The sequence below is a fragment of the Castor canadensis genome, chromosome 12 (assembly GCF_047511655.1).
Source record: "Castor canadensis chromosome 12, mCasCan1.hap1v2, whole genome shotgun sequence".
In the NCBI taxonomy this organism is placed as follows: Eukaryota; Metazoa; Chordata; class Mammalia; order Rodentia; family Castoridae; genus Castor; species Castor canadensis.
This window is the reverse complement of record NC_133397.1, coordinates 21841305-21859724: the sequence shown is the minus strand read 5'-3', so window position 1 is coordinate 21859724 and position 18420 is coordinate 21841305. Positions and strand designations below refer to the sequence as shown.

Sequence of the window (18420 nt, the reverse complement as noted above, 5' to 3'; positions counted from 1 at the left end):
GCACATGCTCTACCACTTGAGTCATGTCCCCAGCCCTGCCCCGCTTTCTTGGTGATTTGAATTCAGGTACTCTAACAATTGAGACCACACCTCCAGCCTCCTCTCCCCTTTTAAATTTTTCGAGATAGGGCGTCACTAACTTTGCTTCAAACTGAGTGCTGGCCTCTACTGTGATCCTCATGGGTCTACTTGTGGAGTAGCTGAGGTTGTAGGCATGTGCCACTATCCCATCTTAAAAAAAATTATTTTAGCCTGGTGCCTGTGGCTTATGCCTGTAATCTTAGCTACTCAGGAGGCAGAGATCAGGAGGATCCTGTTTGGCAGCCAGCCTGGATAAATAGTTCTGAGATCTTAAAAAAAAAAAACCTATGACAAAAAAAGGGTAGGTGGCTCAAGGTGTAGGCCCTGAGTTCAAACCCTAGTACCACAAAAAAAAAAAAATTGCTTTAATCATACAAATGTATGGGGACCGTTTGGCTGTTCAGGACATTTATACAATGTTTGATGATCAAGTCAAGGGTAGTTAATATTTCCATGTCCTGAAACATTTGAAGAATTTTTGATTAACATGTAATAATTGTACATATTTATAGGGTACACTGTAGCATTTCAGTACATGCATGTATGTACTGATCAGATCCAGCAATATTTCCATCTTTTTATCATTACTTTATGTTTGGAGCCCTTGAGTTCCTCTGTTCTAGTTATTCATAAAACATATAATTGGTTATTCTGTACCTAGGTTATTCTGAAGAGGTTCTGAATAGGTTATTCTGAAGAGTCTTTCCACTTTTCAGTGGAAGCCTAGAACTTACTAGTTCTCTATAACTGTGTTTGGGTACATTTCGTCTAACCTCCTACTTCCTGCCTGCCTATCCCAGCCTCTAGTGACCACTAATATGCATTCTAGTGACTTTTCAAAACACATCCTCATGTGAAAGAAAACATGGGGAATTTGTCTTTCTGCGTCTGACGTTTCACTTTACTTAACTGCACATCTTCCAGTCCCGTCTATGTTGCTCGCATCCTCTATCTTTGATAAGCTTATTTTTGGTTACTGAGTAGCACCAGCAGAGGGAGGGAGAGGAGATGAGAATGTGCAATTAAGCTTCCTATCCCTTAGGTGTTGTAAGAAATTAACAATCAGAGACTAGACCACTAATTCATATATATATATTTTTTGCATTTGGACTTTCTGTGTTTGTCCTTGCTGCTTATATTGTATTTTTTCTTGTGTGAAATATCCTAATATCTTATCCAGTGATGTTTTCACCAATTTCCTTAGATACGTGAACACATTGCCTTTCAGTATTATGCCACTGTCTTTAAATACAGTAGTTCTATCCTGATGTTAATAACTGATTTTTAACTGTATAGTTCTACTGGCTTTGTTTTTTGTGTTTTTAATTGTCCTTATTTGAAGCTCTTGTTTTAATTTCTTCTAATTTCTTTATCTTTTTATAATTCCTATTGCATGAAAACTAAAGGGTTAGTCATCTGAGACAAAAATCATCTTACTCTTTTTATGACAGTCTCCAGTTTGATATTTTATAATATACTGCCTAATACATGCGATTCCATATAGTTTAAAATAAAACAAATACATCAAGTGTGCAGCTCTCTTTTCTCAGTGTGTGAACCAACATTAGGCTCAAAGGTAAAACATCAGTGCCTTTTCCTTAATGCAGGGCAAACCAAGAATTTTTATTGCAGGTTTTTGTTTTATTTTTTTTTAAACAAACAAGTATGAAAACATAGGAAAGTGAAAATCTGATTGCTGTTGGAAATTATTTCTTTAAAATTTTGTTTGTTTTAAGGCAAGGTCTCACTGGTAGCCCAGACTGGCCTCTAAAATACTATCTTCTTGCCTCAGCTTCTGAGTGCTGCGTTTATAGGGATATGCCACCATGCCCTGCCTGGAAATTAATAATTTTTTTGTGAGGACATAACAAATTATTATATATCTAAAATTCTAGAAAATGGAATTAATTTAAATACACATTTATCCAAGTTGCCACATGCAAAGTAAATATTCAAAAGCTGACTTACTATCTTTTTAAAGATGATCTGATGATGATTTTGAGTACAAGAAACCATGGCAATATTATAAGTCTGTGTCGTTTTTCCCATTTTCCTTTTCCTTTTTCTTTGGGCAGTACTTGGGTTTGAACTCAGGGATTCGCTCCATTCCCCGTTTTTAATATTTGCAAAGCTTATGCTAAATAAAATAGAACATTTGTAAAATAGATTTATGCTAGGCATATATTTTTTGAATTAGCATACATGAATAATAGGATGAGGTCTCATTTTGATAAATCCATACATGTATGTAGTATACTTGGAATAAGTTCACTACCTCCATTATATTCCTATTTCCCCTTTCTCCTCCCCATTTTTTGCTTGTGTATTTTCTTGTCTTAAAGTTAGATACTAGATGAGAGTTAAGGAATTACTTTTTCTGTAGATATATGAGTGTGGTTTTTTGCATCCGTTTTCCATGTCACCCTCTTTGTAGATCAATAGGCCTTTTATAGTTAATGAACCATGTTTAAATCAAAGGACTACTGACCTTTTTAAAAAATTATTTAAACAGAATATTCAGTAACAGAACTAATCTGTTTATCTTTTTGTTTTGCAGTGGAACCTCCCCTCTTGCTTGTCTGAATGCAATGCTGCACACAAACTCCCGAGGTGAAGAAGGCATCTTCTATAAAGTCCCAGGTAGAATGGGCGTGTATACTTTAAAGGTAAATATTTTTTGTTGGGTGTCAACATAGAAATAATACACAGACTTCTTTTCTAGAAGAACTCACTTTCAGAAGAGGTAATATCTTCAGCTTTAAACAAAAATTTTTGATTTGTGCTGAGTATTGACCCTAGGGTCTCAAGTCTGCTAAGCATATGCTTTATCATCCTGATTTGCTATTCTACCACTATAGGTAGGACAGAGATTTAACTTTATTCTTTGTTATAATTTTATCTGGAAGGGATGGAATAAAATTGATTTCCAGTGACTTTTTAAAGAACCTCACAGAATTTGAATAGTAACTGTGTGTTACCAGGGAACATACTGCCTTTATGCTTTACATTACTCACTGAGTTCTCTACTGAAACTCAAATTTGTGGTTATTCTTCTTTTTTTAATAATGGAGAAAACTAAAGTTCAGAAAATTTAATTTTCGTGACAAGTGTTGGCCAGACAGTAGTAGAACCAGAGCATGAATCCAGATCTGATGTAACTCCCAAGCCCACCTTAGTATAAAAAGCTGGGTAATGTCTAGTCCTACAATGAGAAGAGACCTTTACTTACAAATATCCTTTTGCTTAGAAACAGAAACACCAACACACATGACCTTGATTTTTTTTTTTTTTTAATTATTCATATGTGCATGTAAGGCTTGGGTCATTTCTCCCCCCTGCTCCCACCCCCTCCCTTACCACCCACTCCACCCCCTCCCTCTCCCCCCCTACCCCCTCAATACCCAGCAGAAACTATTTTGCCCTTATTTCTAATTTTGTTGTAGAGAGAGTATAAGCCATAATAGGAAGGAACAAAGGTTTTTGCTAGTTGAGATAGGATAGCTATACAGGGAGTTGACTCACATTAATTTCCTGTGCGTGTGTGTTACCTTTTAGGTTAATTCTTTTTGATCTCACCTTTTCTCTAGTTCCTGGTCTCCTTTTCCTATTGGCCTCAGTTGCTTTTAAGGTATCTGCTTTAGTTTCTCTGCATTGAGGGCAACAAATGCTAGCTAATTTTTTAGGTGTCTTACCTATCCTCATACCTCCCTTGTGTGCTCTCGCTTTTATCATGTGCTCAAAGTCCAATCCCCTTGTTGTATTTGCCCTTGATCTAATGTCCACATATGAGGGAGAACATACGATTTTTGGTCTTTTGGGCCAGGCTAACCTCACTCAGAATGATGTTCACCAATTCCATCCATTTACCAGCGAATGATAACATTCTGTTCTTCTTCATGGCTGCATAAAATTCCATTGTGTATAGATACCACATTTTCTTAATCCATTCATCAGTGGTGGGGCATCTTGGCTGTTTCCATAACTTGGCTATTGTGAATAGTGCCGCAATAAACACACACATGACCTTGAGTAAGAGAATTTATTAGCTAGTGTAACTAAAAATTGTAAGGAAACCCAGTCTTAATCCAGGTGCTCAAGTGATGTCATCTGGTCTTGTTCTTTCTACTTTTTCTCCTCATCATACATGACTTCATTCCCAGTCTCCATTCTGTAGACTTCTAAGTCTAGAGAGAGAAGAATTCAGGAGCTAAAGTAGGAGCCTCCCATATAATTGGTTTGGCTTGCATGTGGCCATACCTGAGTGATAACTGTTGCCAAATGTATAGATTCTTCTGCTTGGCCAGTCTTGCCATCATTGTCACCTTTGGTATAAGGTTAAGATTAAAGTTGTGCAGCCAAGTGATTTGAGAAAAGGGGTTGTTCCCTAAAGGAAGTTTATCACCAGATGGAGAATAAATTCTTGGCAGGCAGTGACTGTGTCCATTTCTACATGGGGCACCCTGTTACATTTTTAGCTCTGAGCTGTAATCATCACAATGCTAAGTGGTTGTATGCAGCCCATCAACATTAAAAAGATCTAACTCCCAGCCGTGGTTGCTCATACCTGTAATTCTAGCTACTCAGAAGGTAGAAATAGGGAGAATCACAGTTCAAGTCTAGCCTAGGCAAAAAGTTAGAACCCATCAAAACCAATTTAAAAAACTGGGCACCTGTCATCCCAGGTACATGGGAAACTTAAACAGGAGAATCCAGGGCTAGGCTGGCTTAGGCAGAAATGTGTAACCCATTTGAAAAATAAGTAAAGCAAAAAGGCTGGAGGCATGACTCAAACCGTAGAGCCACCCACCTTGCATGTGCGAAGCCCTGAGTTCAAACCCCAGTGCTGCCTAGATAAAGAAACAAACTTCCTATACCCTGTTTGTTTACTGTAGTTAACTTCCTGGTTTTATAGAACTTAATTCCCACCTGGAACATTCTGCTTTTTTTTGTTTGTTTTTGAGATATTAGCTGTTCTAGACCTTTCATAATTTTTAAAACATTTATTAAATGTCTACTTTGTTTTAGAGTTAGGAAAACACAAAGTGTTTATTCTGTTCTCACACACCAAGCAATTCTCCAGTAGACACCCAGTGAGTGCCCTCTAATTAAGCTCAGTTTTTCATTTCTTATACTGTGTACCTGTAGCTAGTGAAAGAGCCCACAGTTTTAGGACTCATTCCCACAAGATTGCCCCTCACCTTAGATTCTGGTTTACAAGTCCTTGGTTGTGACCCAACCTCTGACAAACTGGTTAAAATCAAGGTTCATGATCTTCTTGGATTTGATTAATAGCTAAGATGGCTCATAGAAGTAAGGGAAATGTTTTACTTTCTTTTCATACTTACTATAAAGGATATTACTTCCCACTTACTGTAAAGGATATTTCTAAGTGTACAGATGAATAGCCAGATAGAAAAGATAAACAGAGTGAGATGTGGCCAAGGAGCATGGAGGCTGTATACTCTCTTGGCATACCACCCTCTGGTCACCTACACAGTCAACTTTCTAGAAGCTCATCCAAACCTCTGCCCTTTTGGTTTTGAATGGAGGATTCATTATATAGGTATGATTGATTTTTGTTGTTGGCCATTGGTGTCAACTCATCCGTCAGCCCCTCTCTTGGTGGGCTCCTGGGAGATTGAGGTGAAAGATCCAACCATCGAATCACATAGTTGGCTTCCTTGGCCCCTATCCTGAGGCTGTCTTGGAGCCCACTCAGAGTCATCTCTTTTGGACAAAGGGTGCTTCTAATCACCCAAGAGATTGCAAGAAATGTAGGTACTCTTCTGTCAGGAACTGGGGTCAGTGACCAAATATCAGAACAAAAGGTTGTCCTAGTGCCTCTGCTACTCAGGAAATTACAAGAGTTGTCAGGAATCAGGTTCAGAGACCAAATAGTACTATTTCTCATATTTCACAGTATTCAGTTTGTGTCAGAATCATACATGCTATAAAGAAGGATAAACTAGTTTTTGGTCTCTTGAAGCTTTTATTTTAGTTATTGAAATAATTAAAATGTGTTGTGTTCTAAAGTACCATGAAAGCAAAGTGAAATAAAGATCCAATTTTGAATAAAGGGATCTAGAAAATTTTTGTTGTTGTTTACTTGTAAGATTTCAGTTGGATTTTGGCAGATAAGTAATGGGATAAGGGCCTTCCAGGACATGAAAATAGCACAAGAAAAAGGGACAGATAAGATTCAAACTGGATTTCAAAGTACAGAAAATTGGAGTAGCTAAACCATAGTCTTTGTGTGAGATTCTGTGGTAAGGAGTTGAGGCATGGTAAAAATTAGGTAGTGGTCAAACTTCAGAAGCCTTAGAGCCTGATTCAGCAGTTGGGGTGTGTGTGTATTTGTTTGTTGTTATAAACTTTAGAGGCTTGTGTGTGTGTGTATTTGTTTGTTTGTTGTTGTTGCTATAAACTTCAGAGGCTTTTGATCCTGATTGAGCAGTTGATAAGTGTGTGTGTGTGTGTGGTTGTTACTGTTATAGATGGCAGAGGTTTTTCAGGACAAGAATGTGACCAAATCTATGTTTAAGAAAATAATTGAACTAGGATAGACTTTAGGGTGAAGCAGAAAAAAAGGTGGTTGTAGTTGTTTGGAGGAGAAACTCCAGCCTTAAACTAAGAGAGTGGTAAACAAGATGGAGGCTAGGACCTTAGAGAAGTTCAATATATTGCATTTGGAGAGGTAAAAGGGGGGAGGGTGAAAATATTCTGAGATTTGCAGCATGAGCAGTTGATGCCAAAGGGATCCCAGTAGGGATCACAAGTGTTTTTGTTTTTTAACAAAAAGAAGATAATTATATTTGTATTTCAGATACTTGTTGAACCTACAGGTCAAGATGTCTGCCTCGCAACTAATTATAAAAGCTGTCCTGCATTTTGAAGGAAGGAATAGAAAATTTTGGGGTCTGTATTTTAAGAAAGTGTGTAATGTAAGAGATGGTTTAGAGAGAAGCTTAAATGGAAAATAACTCTTCTTTCTAGATCAGTGTTTATGATCTTGGCTATAAAATGTCATATGGGTATCAATTATACATAGGCAAGTCACATTTTGTGTATCATAGTTTTTTAATCTGATTATATGTGAGAAAATAAAATATGGTGGGAAAATCCATAGTTTTATAATTTAGAAATAACATTCATTGGTCTATTTGTTTGTACATGTATGTTTTTATATACTGCATAAGTACACAGTAACTCAACGTTTATTGAACTCTTTCTTAGGCCATTCACTTTTCTAAGCCTTTTATATTAATTAGCTCATTTAATTTCTGATTGACCTTTCAAGGTAGGTACTGTTTTCTCCACCTTAAAGACAGGGAAATGGAGGTATGGGAGGAAAAGATAAAAGCCAGAAAGTCTTGTTTCCTGGTCCTTGATATTGCAGCTGTCCTCTTAGATCTCTCACATAATGAGATGATGTTATTAACTGCTTAAACCAAAGAGGTTGTAAAAATGGATCTGTGGGGAGCAGATTATGAGAAGCCTATGAGAATTTGTCATAGGCACAGTTGTGCTCAATAATCTGCAGGCTGTGTTTGGCATGGCCCCAGCTGCAGAAGAGAGCAAGAAGCAGAATCCAGCACAGCTGCTTTTTCTAAGTTGTTTGCATTTAGAGAAGTAGGAATGCAGGTTTCTCTTGTTACAGTGTCATGCCCTCCCCCCAAGAACTGTTGCTCCACCTCCTGGATATAAAAGACTTGCTGAAGAAGGTTGAGGGGTTTTTTCATTGGTAGGCTACTTGCTGAACTACGCAGTTGACTGCTGCTGCTGCAGAGTTATGCTAGAGATTAAAGGGAACATGGGACAGTGCAAGTCTGAGCACCAAGACTTTAAGAAAGCTAAAGAGAAAACATGGGACAGTGTGAGTCTAAGGAAAGAGACTTTAAAAAACAGAAAAGTAGACTTTAGAAGCAAGGTTTTAAAGAAAGATTTTAGAAGTAAGGCCTTAAAGAGTAGAGAAGAAAAGAAACAACAAGGCTGTTGTGCTTCTCCATCCGAGGGCTTCTCCATCAGAGGGCCCAACACACCTGGCCCCAACTTTCTGCATGTCTGTCTTCTTTTTGTTTGTCCTTTCTGCATCTCCTGTCACCCCCAGTTAACCCAGTTAGTTGAGGGAGAACAAGGGAGCAAGAGAAAGCTCGCTCCATGGATCCCTTTCTTACTTTGATTGAATGATTCCTTGCTCTTTACTATTCAATATTCAGGAACCAAATAGATTGAAATAATGTATTATCCCTTGCTATCCAGACTGTATTTCTCTTAATTAAATCCAGAATGCATAGGGCATACATACTCACACTCGAATGTACACATGCTTAATAAAATTATTATTACATAATTTTTTTATCCTGAACATTTCACCATTTCCCTGTACTTATACAACTTTTGTCTAATTTAAGCCTGTGTATTGTGCCTGCATATGAATCGTGTGTATAATTTTTATCTTTGCATGGAGATGGAGACATTCACTTATTTGACCCAAAGAAAAGGATGACAAGAAATTGAAAAAAAAAATTCTGTTTTTGCCCATGTATTATATTACTAAAAATTAGTGCAGTTAAGTCACAACATTGCATATTAGAAATTCAATTCCTGTTTGCTGAAATGTTAATAATTAATCCTAACTGGGATGCCTACATTTTCAGAAAGATGTACCAGATGGGGTGAAAGAGCTATCAGAAGGTTCAGAAGAAAGCAGTGATGGTCAGTCAGATTCTCAGAGTTCTGAGAACAGCAGCAGCAGCAGTGATGGCGGCAGCAACAAAGAGGGAAAGAAGAGCAGGTGGAAAAGGAAAGGTAAAACCCCGGGGTCCTTGGATAAGGTGCTGAATGCTGTAGAGTAAATGCTTTTGTTGGTGGTTCCTCGTTTCCCAGACCCCAGGCCCATCAGTCTCTGTCCTTGCCCTCTAGGTCAGTGTTCTCTAGTAGTTTCCTGCAGTGATGGTAATGTTTGTTTCCATACTGTCCAGCACAACAAAACCACTAGCTTCGTGGACCTATTTTGGCTACTATGACCAAGGAATTTCTTTTAAAAAAATGTTTTCTTTTTTTTTAGGGAGATTACAGGTCCCCGATGTGTTTCATGTACTCACTGAAATATGCATAGACTTGTCCACTTTCAAGATCCCTCACTAGAGTAGTTCATTTGATACAGTTCATGAACTTGCATTGGCACATCGTTACCACGCAGTGTCATAGTTTACACTGGAATTCACTCTTGGTGGTGTGCATGCTAAGGCTTTGGACAAATATTTAACGTATAAAGACATATATTTACCATTAGACTATCGTATAGAGTAGTTTCACTGCCCAAAAAAGTCCTGTGTGCTCCATCTATTCAAACTCCTCTCCGATGCCTGGTAACCACTCATCTTTTTACTGTCTTCATAGTTTTGCCTTTTCGAGAATGTTTCATAGGTAGAAGCTTTCCACATTGGCATCTTTCATTTAGTAATGTGTGTTTGAGGTTCTTCTGTGTCTTTCCATGGGTTGATAGCTCGTTTCTTTTTAGCACTAAATAGTATTCTATTTTATTCATTCTCCTATGGAAGGATGTTGGTTGTTTCTGTGTTTTGGTAATTTTGAATAAAGCTGCATGTAAACTTCTGTGTGCAGTTTATGCATAGGCATAAGTTTTTCACTTCTTTTGGATAAATACAATGGAGTGTGATTGCTGGATCATATGGTAAGAGTATGTTAAGTTTTATAAGAAACTGCCAAACTATATAAGAAGTAGCTGTACCATTTTGCATTCCCACTACCAGAGATAGAAAGTTGCTGTTTCTTTACATCCTCAGCACCTTATTTTGTCATTGTTCTGGGTTTTGGCCCTTCTGATGTCTCATTTAATTTGAATATCCCTGATTACATGTAATGTGGAACATCTTTGTGTGCTTTATTTGCCATGTGTGTATGTTCTTTGGTGAGATTTCTGTTCAGGTCTTTTGGTCTATTTTTGATAGATATTTTTATTAGATATGTCTTTTGCACATATTTTCTCCAAACCTATGGCTTTTTTGTCTCTTGGCTGTTTCTTTTCTCTTCCTCTCCCTCCCTTCTGTTTTCTGGCTTTTTGACCTTGAGATTGGGTCTCACTGTATAGCCCAGGCTGGCCCTAAACTGGTAATCCTCCTGCCTTAGCCTCCTGTGTGCTAGAATTACATGTGTGTGCTACCATACCTGGCTTTGGCATAGAGCAGAAGTTTTTAATTTTAATTCAGTCCTGGTTATGACTTCTTTCTTTTGTGTGGATTGTGTCTTTGGTGTTGTATGTAAAAAGTCATCACCAAACCTAGGACCATCTTCATTTTCTCTTATGTTATCTTCTAGGACTTTTATAATTTTTACTTTGTATTTAAGTCTGTCATCCATTCTGAGTTAATTTTTTAAAAACATTGTCTTTTGTCAGCTTTTTATTTTTTAATTGTTTGCAGTACTGGGGTTTGAACTTAAGGGTTTACACTTGCCAGGTGGGTACTCTACCACTTGAGCTACTCCACCAGCCCCATTCCCCCCCCCTTTTTTTTTTTCTCTTTTTTGTACCATTTATTTATTTATTATTTTATTATTCATATGTGCATACAAGGCTTGGGTCATTTCTCCCCTCCCTTTTTTTTTTATTTATATGTGCATACAATGTTTGGGTCATTTCTCCCCCCTTCCCCTACCCCCTGCTTTACCCCCGCCCCACACCCCTTTGCTACCCGGCAGAAACTATTTTGCCCTTATCTCTAATTTTGTTGAAGAGAGAGTATAAGCAATAATAGGAAGGACCAAGGGTTTTTACTAGTTGAGATAAGGATAGCTGTACAGGGAGTTGACTCACATTGATTTCCTGTGCATGTGTGTTACCTTCTAGGTTAATTCTTCTTGATCTAACCTTTTCTCTAGTTCTTGGTCCCCTTCTCCTATTGGCCTCAGTTGCTTTAAAGTATCTGCTTTAGTTTCTCTGCATTGAGGGCAACAAATGCTAGCTAGTTTTTTAGGTGTCTTACCTATCCTCATACCTCCCTTGTGTGCTCTTGCTTTATCATGTGATCAAAGTCCAGTCACGTTGTTGTGTTTGCCCTTGATCTAATGTCCACATATGAGGGAGAACATACGAATTTTGGTCTTTTGGGCCAGGCTAACCTCACTCAGAATGATGTTCACCAATTCCATCCATTTACCAGTGAATGATAACATTCTGTTCTTCATGGCTGCATAAAATTCCATTGTGTATAGATACCACATTTTCTTAATCCATTCATCAGTGGTGGGGCATCTTGGCTGTTTCCATAACTTGCCTATTGTGAATAGTGCCGCAATAAACATGGGTGTGCAGGTGCCTCTGGAGTAACCTGTGTCACATTCTTTTGGGTATATCCCCAAGAGTGGTATTGCTGGATCATATGGTAGATCAATGTTTAGCTTTTAAAGTAGCCTCCAAATTTTTTTCCAGAGGAAATAAATTTCCAGAGTTTTGCTTTTTAAGTGCCACATGTGCTGCAGAAGCTATTTTGAGTAGTGACTTTTGCCACTGCTTAGTTGCCAGAGTTTTCTGCTTAGAACTAATGGTTATTAATGACTATCTCTAAGAATTTGAGGTAGATACATTATGATATGGAAATAGTTAAGAATAACCATAGAACCCCATTGTCATAGCTTAGTAGATACATTTGAGTAGCATAGGCTGGCTTTGCACTCTGCATAATAATAGACATTAACAGCAAGGTAATAGCAAATCAAAAATTGTTTTGAGCTGCCTTTGATTCATTTATTCATCACAATGTTGGTTATTTGTCCTCGAATGACAGTAAGATGAGATGTTGTGTAGTTTTTTTCTGGTTGTGAGTAGTCGAAGCTGAGAGGAGAATGGTTTGGAAGGTGGGGTAGGAGGGGCACAAGGTGTCATAGGAAACTCGTTTCTGCCTAAGCAGCTCTGGTATCTCAGGAAATGGATTCACGCCAAACTACCAGTAATAAAAATTACTACATGGTCACTCATATGATACAGTTAGCTGTAACTTTTTTAGGTATATTATATATTATTATTTTTGTAGTCCACTGGAAATTAATGTGACAGACTTGTAGTCAGCAGTAATAGTAGCAGCATGCAACAAGGCAGTTTTAAATCAGTTGTAGTGCTCAGTAAAGGTAAAGCAAACTAATTGTGCTTACTCCTTTTTCTTACTGAGGGCTTTTACTCTCAGTCTGACATCACTTTATTTTAAATTCATTGTAAGACAGGAAGAACACTGAGATAGTATCAAAACCCACTTCCTTTTATGTGCAAAAATAAAGAGCCCTGACAGCAAAACTGATACCTTTAGTTGAAAATGGATTAGAAACTCTCATGATACATGTGTACCTTTCAACCAGATAGAAACTGAGACTAAAACTTTGAAGTTCAGTTCAATATTAAAAGTAGCTTATTGATTTCTGTGTGAAGTAGAGGAAATCAAAAGTTTGTAGTTTGGTTTTTAGTTTTCAGACAGGAAACAATGTTCAGAGAAGAACTTTATGGAATTCCAAGCCAAGGTAAGGTGGAGTAACTCCAGAAAAATGATTACTTAAAGTCAGCTACTTCTGTTGCTAAGTTAAGTCTCTGCCTTTTCCCCAAAATAAATTGTAAATAACTGTAGCATGAAGCAGCTGCATGAGTATGATTTTTATGTTCTGATAAAGAAAAGCTTTGCTAGGTTTTTATCTACTTTTAAATTGTCTTAATAAAAAAATCAGTTATGGGAAATACTTCTTTTACTGTAAGGAATCACTATTTCCAGGAGTATGCACTAATATTAATTTAGCTACTTGTTCAGAACTACTTTAAATCAGGAATTTGATACATATTTTGCATGGAGTTATTTAAAATACCCGAGACCTGCCCATCCTCTAAATCATTTAGATATTTATATATAATGAATAGGGAAAATTATGTCTTCAAAAGTATCCCGAGGCAAAACTTTGGCCAAAGTTAACTTAGGTGGGAAAACTTTGGGAGATGTTCTCTTTCTGTTGTTGGTAGTGACTTGAGTTAAGGGTTTAAGCTCTGTCTTGTATTAAATATGGCCACATAGTTAGGACGCATACAGTGAGGGTAACCAGAAGCAATGAAGATGTTCCAGTATGGCCTTTCTTGTTTTGTTTAGGAGACTCTGAATATAATCAAGAATCAGTTTGCAGTAGACCGCACTTGGGGGAGCAAGAGATTTAGCACTTGCTTCTAGAAATGAAGTTCCTCTTATGAAGTTTCTCTAAAGAGAAACTATTAGGATTAAAGCTTTACCCTCAAGAGAAGTCACATAGTGTAGAACAAAACTATTTTCAGAACTCAAGTTGTTATCAGTTCTTTACCTGTTTTGTTGGTTTTTTGGTTGGTATTTTGTTATTACTGCTCCAGTGTTTCTGATAGTCTCGCCAATACTTCACTGAGGCCCATTGAATGCCCTTAGGAGAAAGTAAAATTTAAGTTAGAGATTATGTACTAAAGTCGTAATTCAGTGCACCTGTATTAATAGGCCTTATCCTTTTAACATTGTTCACTTTTACAATCATCTTTGGACATGGAAAACTCTCCTTGTTTTCATGTATCTGAAAAGAGCAGTACCTTCTGAATTTATACTCCAGCAACCCAAAACCACTTTAGAAACCGTGTAAAATGACTTTGATGAGCCTTAAACTTCAAAAGTTTGTTTTAAATTTTTTTCTGAAAACAATATTAAGCTTAAATTTTTAATTTTATGTCAATTAAAATAAAAATTTAGTTACAAAAATTATTGTTTTGTTGGTTTTTTGGTTGGGTTTTGTTTTGTTTTTTTTGTGGTACTGGGGTTCGAACCTCAGGGCTTTGTATTTGCCAGGCAGGTACTCTGTCACTTGAGCCACACTCCTAGCTGGGTTTTTTTGTTTTTTTTAAATTAGGTAATAATAACTGCTGATCTTTTGTTACATTTATATGTATATGAAAACAAATATTTGTTTCTAATCAAGTAAAAAAATATGTTCTTAAATAAGAGTTTTTAAAAATCTGTTGAGCACAATCCACATTGGAGGACCAGTCAGGTCATAATATGAAAAAGTGTTGTTTAAACAATTCGTTTATTTACAATCAAAGTAATATCCTGGTTTAAATTTCTTGATACACTCGTTTTTTTTCTCCAGTAGGTATTATTTACTAGATATTTGGGAAACACATTTGAATAAGGTATAGGTTCCCACCCTTGAAAGTTCTGCTCACCATGTCTAGAGGTGAGGTGGAAGGATAGCAGATAATTAGCAAATAACTTAAGTCACAGGTATTTACATTTGTCATATTAGGAAAGCACTGGAAAAGGGAGTTCTAAGTTAACTTTACCTGGATTACTAACGACCGTATGAACTATAGAAAGTTCTTAGATTATTTCCCTGCCCTGGGAGATTAATCACTAGGGAAGGATGCATTGCACAAAGGAAACAAATATATAGGCAAGATGACAGGAATGTGGACAGTATTGTCAGGAAGCCATACAAACATGAACTTGATTGGGCAAAAGGATCTGTGGAAGGAAAGAAAAGTAGATCAGACTATTTATCTTGTCTTTTCCCTTCTTGGTGGGACTGGGATTTGAACTCAAGGCTTGAGCCACATCTCCAGTCCTATTTTGCTCTGGTTATTTTGGAGATGGGGTTTTGAGAACTTTTTACCCTGGGTGGCTTCAAACCTGGATCCTCCCGATCTCAGCGTCTCAAGTAGTTAGGATTACAGATGTGCGCAACCAGCATCTGGCCATTGGTGTACACAGAATAACTTCTTAGGAATATTAAAGAATGGGGCTGGCAGAATGGCTTAAGTGGTAGAGCACCTGCCTAGCAAGCTTAAAAGCCTTTGTTCAAACCCCAGTACCACCAAACAAAGAGGAAAGTTAAGGGATAGACCAGAGAATGACAATATTGGTGACAGAAATTTTTGTAGCTACATATCAAGAGGAACAAGATTATTCAACTTTTTTTCTGTTGATTTCTTCTTGTCTGGTAAGTATCTGAATTGATAGAAGAGTGCTTTTGCTTTCCTACTTACAAGTTTAGTTAGTTCAGTTCATTTTTAAGCACTGGTATGTAGATTAAAATAATTCATTTTCACGCTACTGTTGAAAGTCATTTATAGATACTATATTTCCTTCGTAGTGAAGGACATTAATTGGTGATAATTCTTTTCATTTGAAATAAAGCTGGTAATAGAGAAGTATAAGGTATTCCTTTTCTGTAATGCCACTTAGTAAGAAAAGATTATAAACATGACCTAGATATAGCTAAAATGCAGACTTGAGTTTATTTTTCATTTTTAAATATAGCTCCTAGGAAACCTTGGCCCCCTATTTTACAAGTCTGGATCTGTTCTTAGGATGTTCCCATACACTCCTCCCCTATCCCCACTTCTTCAATTAGCTGGTTTGTATGAAATTATTCATCATAAAGGAACAGTTTTTTCCCTCTAATCCATTGTGAACCAGTATTTTTATAAAATGCAAAAATGACCTAGCAATGTCAAGTTTCTCTGCAAGTATCTAAATGTTTGTTCTCACTTTTATATATATGTGGTACAGACCAGTCTGTGAGCCACATTTGAAGAACAATGATTTAGGTGACTTTTCTGCCTTAATAAATAGTGGGGGAGGACGCCAGACATGATGGCACACACTTGCAAGACTGAGCAAGAGACTTGCAAATTAGAGACCTGCCTGAGCTACATAGCGAGACCCTGTCTCAAAAAGAAAAATAAAAGGGGAGTGGTACCAACTATTTTTTTTTAAATCTGGGCTCTTGCCTTGTTGCCCAGGTTGGTCTTGAACTCTTGCGCTCCAGCGATCTTCCTGTTTTAGCTTCCCAAATAGCTAAGACTTTTGGCATGTACCACTAGACCCAGCAACTTTGATTATTGAAGGAAGAAAAATTTAAAATTGTCTTTTTTTTTTTAATTGGGCAGAAAAGTAAATAATGATACTTTACCATCAGTGCTCATCCTTCTTCAAAAGTAACCTCTGCCCCATCTCTCACAAATTATAAGAATCAGCTCAACATGGATTAAAGACTTCAGTATAACACCTGAAACTATCAGAGTACTAGAAGAAAACATACAGGAAATGCTTGAGGACATGCAATGGGCAAAGATGTTTTGGACAAGATTCCAAAGCAGAAATAGACAAATGGGATTATATCAAACTAAAAATGCCTCTGTCCTACAAAGGAAATAATCCTCACAGCGAAGACATAAAACCTATAGAAAGGGAGAAAATATTCATAAACTACCTATCTGACAAACTGCTCCATATCCAGAATTTGTTAGGAACTTAACTCAATAGCAAAAACCAATTCGGTTATAAAAATGAGCAGTATGACTGGGCCAGATGGCTCAATCTATAGTACTAGCTCTTTGGGAAGTAGAGATTGGGAGGATTGCCCATGCAAAAAATTAGTAAGACCTCCATCTCAACCAATAAAAAATTGGGTGTGGTGACATGTGCCTGTCATCCCACCTACACTGAATTCATAAATAGGAGGATTGAAGTTCCTATCCCTTATCCAAATAGGTAATACCCTGTTTGAAAGATAGCTAAATGCAAAAAAGGGCTGGGGACATGAAATGGTAGAGTGCCTGCATAGCAAGTGCAAGGCCCTGAGTTCAAGCTCCTGTATCATCTAAAAAAATTTTTGGGGAGAGCCAGGCATGGTGGCATATACCTATAATCCCAGGAATCAAGAGGCTAAGGCAAGAGTTTCACAAGTTCCAGGCCAGCCCCAATTACATAGCCAAAAAAAAGTTAAAGCCAACTGAGCAATTCTTCATAGGAATATTTTACTTTTAATTAAAGCTTAGCATAAGAATGATAAAATACATAGACTACTAGTCATAGTTCATATGAATAGAGGACAAATGAGTTAGAATCAGAGTACACTACAATTCTTGACCTGGGAAAACCTATTAATTGTCCAGGTAGCACTATCATAGCGTATGCTCAGCGCTAAGAGTATACCATTTGTGTGGCTCTGGAAAGTAGACTGAGTAAAAGAAAAGTGAGTGTTAGGGTTCAAATTGTTCCCCTAAAAAGACTGTTGAAGTTCTAACCCCTAGAACCTCAGAATATGACTTTATTTGGAAACAGAATCATTATAGAGTTAATGAGTTAGGATAAAGACAGGTTACGGGTGTGGTTCAAGTTTTAGAGCACTTGCCTAGGATTTGCAAGGCTCTGAATTCAAACCCCAATACCACAAAAAAAAAATTGGGGCTAGAGATGTAGCTCAGTGTTAGAGCTCTTGCCTAGCATTCACAAGGCCAAGCACTCAGAAGTCTCCAATACCTCAACAACAACAACAAAAAATTGGCCCTTACCTCATAAAGACTGGTGTTAAAAGATAGTCATGTGAAGACCTGGACATGAAAGGAAGGAACACCTTGTGAAGATGGAACCAGAGGATGGAGTGATGTACCTACAAGCCAAGAAACTGAGGATGGCCACAAGCTAGGAGCAAAAAGAAGGAATCAGCTCTGCTAACTCAGATTCTAGACCTCCAGCCTCCCGAACTATGAGAGAATGAATGTCTGTTGTTTTAAGCTACCCAGTTTATGGTACTTTTTAACAACAGCCCTAGGAGACCTTTCAATATATGAAGTAAAGTTCCATTCATCATTATACAAATAAGCATTTTTCTTGTGAAATCTTTTTTAACATTTTCTAGTTCATTAATCATTTTACTAGTATCTTTTTGTTCATATTTTAATCATACTTAAGTGAGAATAGCAGTCAAAGTAGAAGGACAAGAAGGCTTATGTACACAAGATTTGGTACCATCTGCTTTTTGTCCTGAGGCTTTGGGAAACACCTTGTCACTTCATTTCATTGAAGATATTGTCTTTTGTTATTGTAGTTGTTCTATCTCCATGTGTAAGGAAATTGAGATAGATTCAAAACCTGCTCTAAAACTTCAAACTTTTTTTTTTTCTTTTTGTATTTGAGGCAAAAGATTTTCCAAAATTCTGCTTTAGTGGAATAGTGGCTAGTTGGAGGACCTGATAAATATTTGGAACTTTTGTAAAAGAAACTTTAATCATCAGCCATCATTTGGCTGAGCTGCCATACAACACCTGGAGATCTAAGGCCTTTGGGGACTGAAGAGACTTGTTCAAGATACAAAGCTGGTCACAGAGGTTGGATAAGAATATAGGAGGTCCTTAGTATCCATGGTATGTGGTTCCGCGGAGACCACTTCTAATGAAAATCCCCAAGAGCTCAGGAAGCATAGAGTTTGGTAGTGAACCACATGCAGATGCTTGATTCATTTTCCCTAACTTCGCTAAAGACATAATTA

General features: G+C 37.3%; 1 protein-coding gene across 2 annotated transcripts in view; it reads left to right on the top strand.

Moving 5' to 3' along the window:
- Asxl2 (ASXL transcriptional regulator 2) overlaps positions 1–18420 on the top strand; it is a 134573-nt gene that overhangs the window by 73053 nt on the left and 43100 nt on the right. For both annotated transcript variants that reach the window (XM_074049313.1, XM_074049312.1), the window contains exons 3-4: positions 2639–2747; positions 8739–8889. In XM_074049313.1, coding sequence (XP_073905414.1) covers positions 2639–2747; positions 8739–8889 — 260 coding nt within the window. The remainder of the gene's footprint in view (positions 1–2638; positions 2748–8738; positions 8890–18420) is intronic.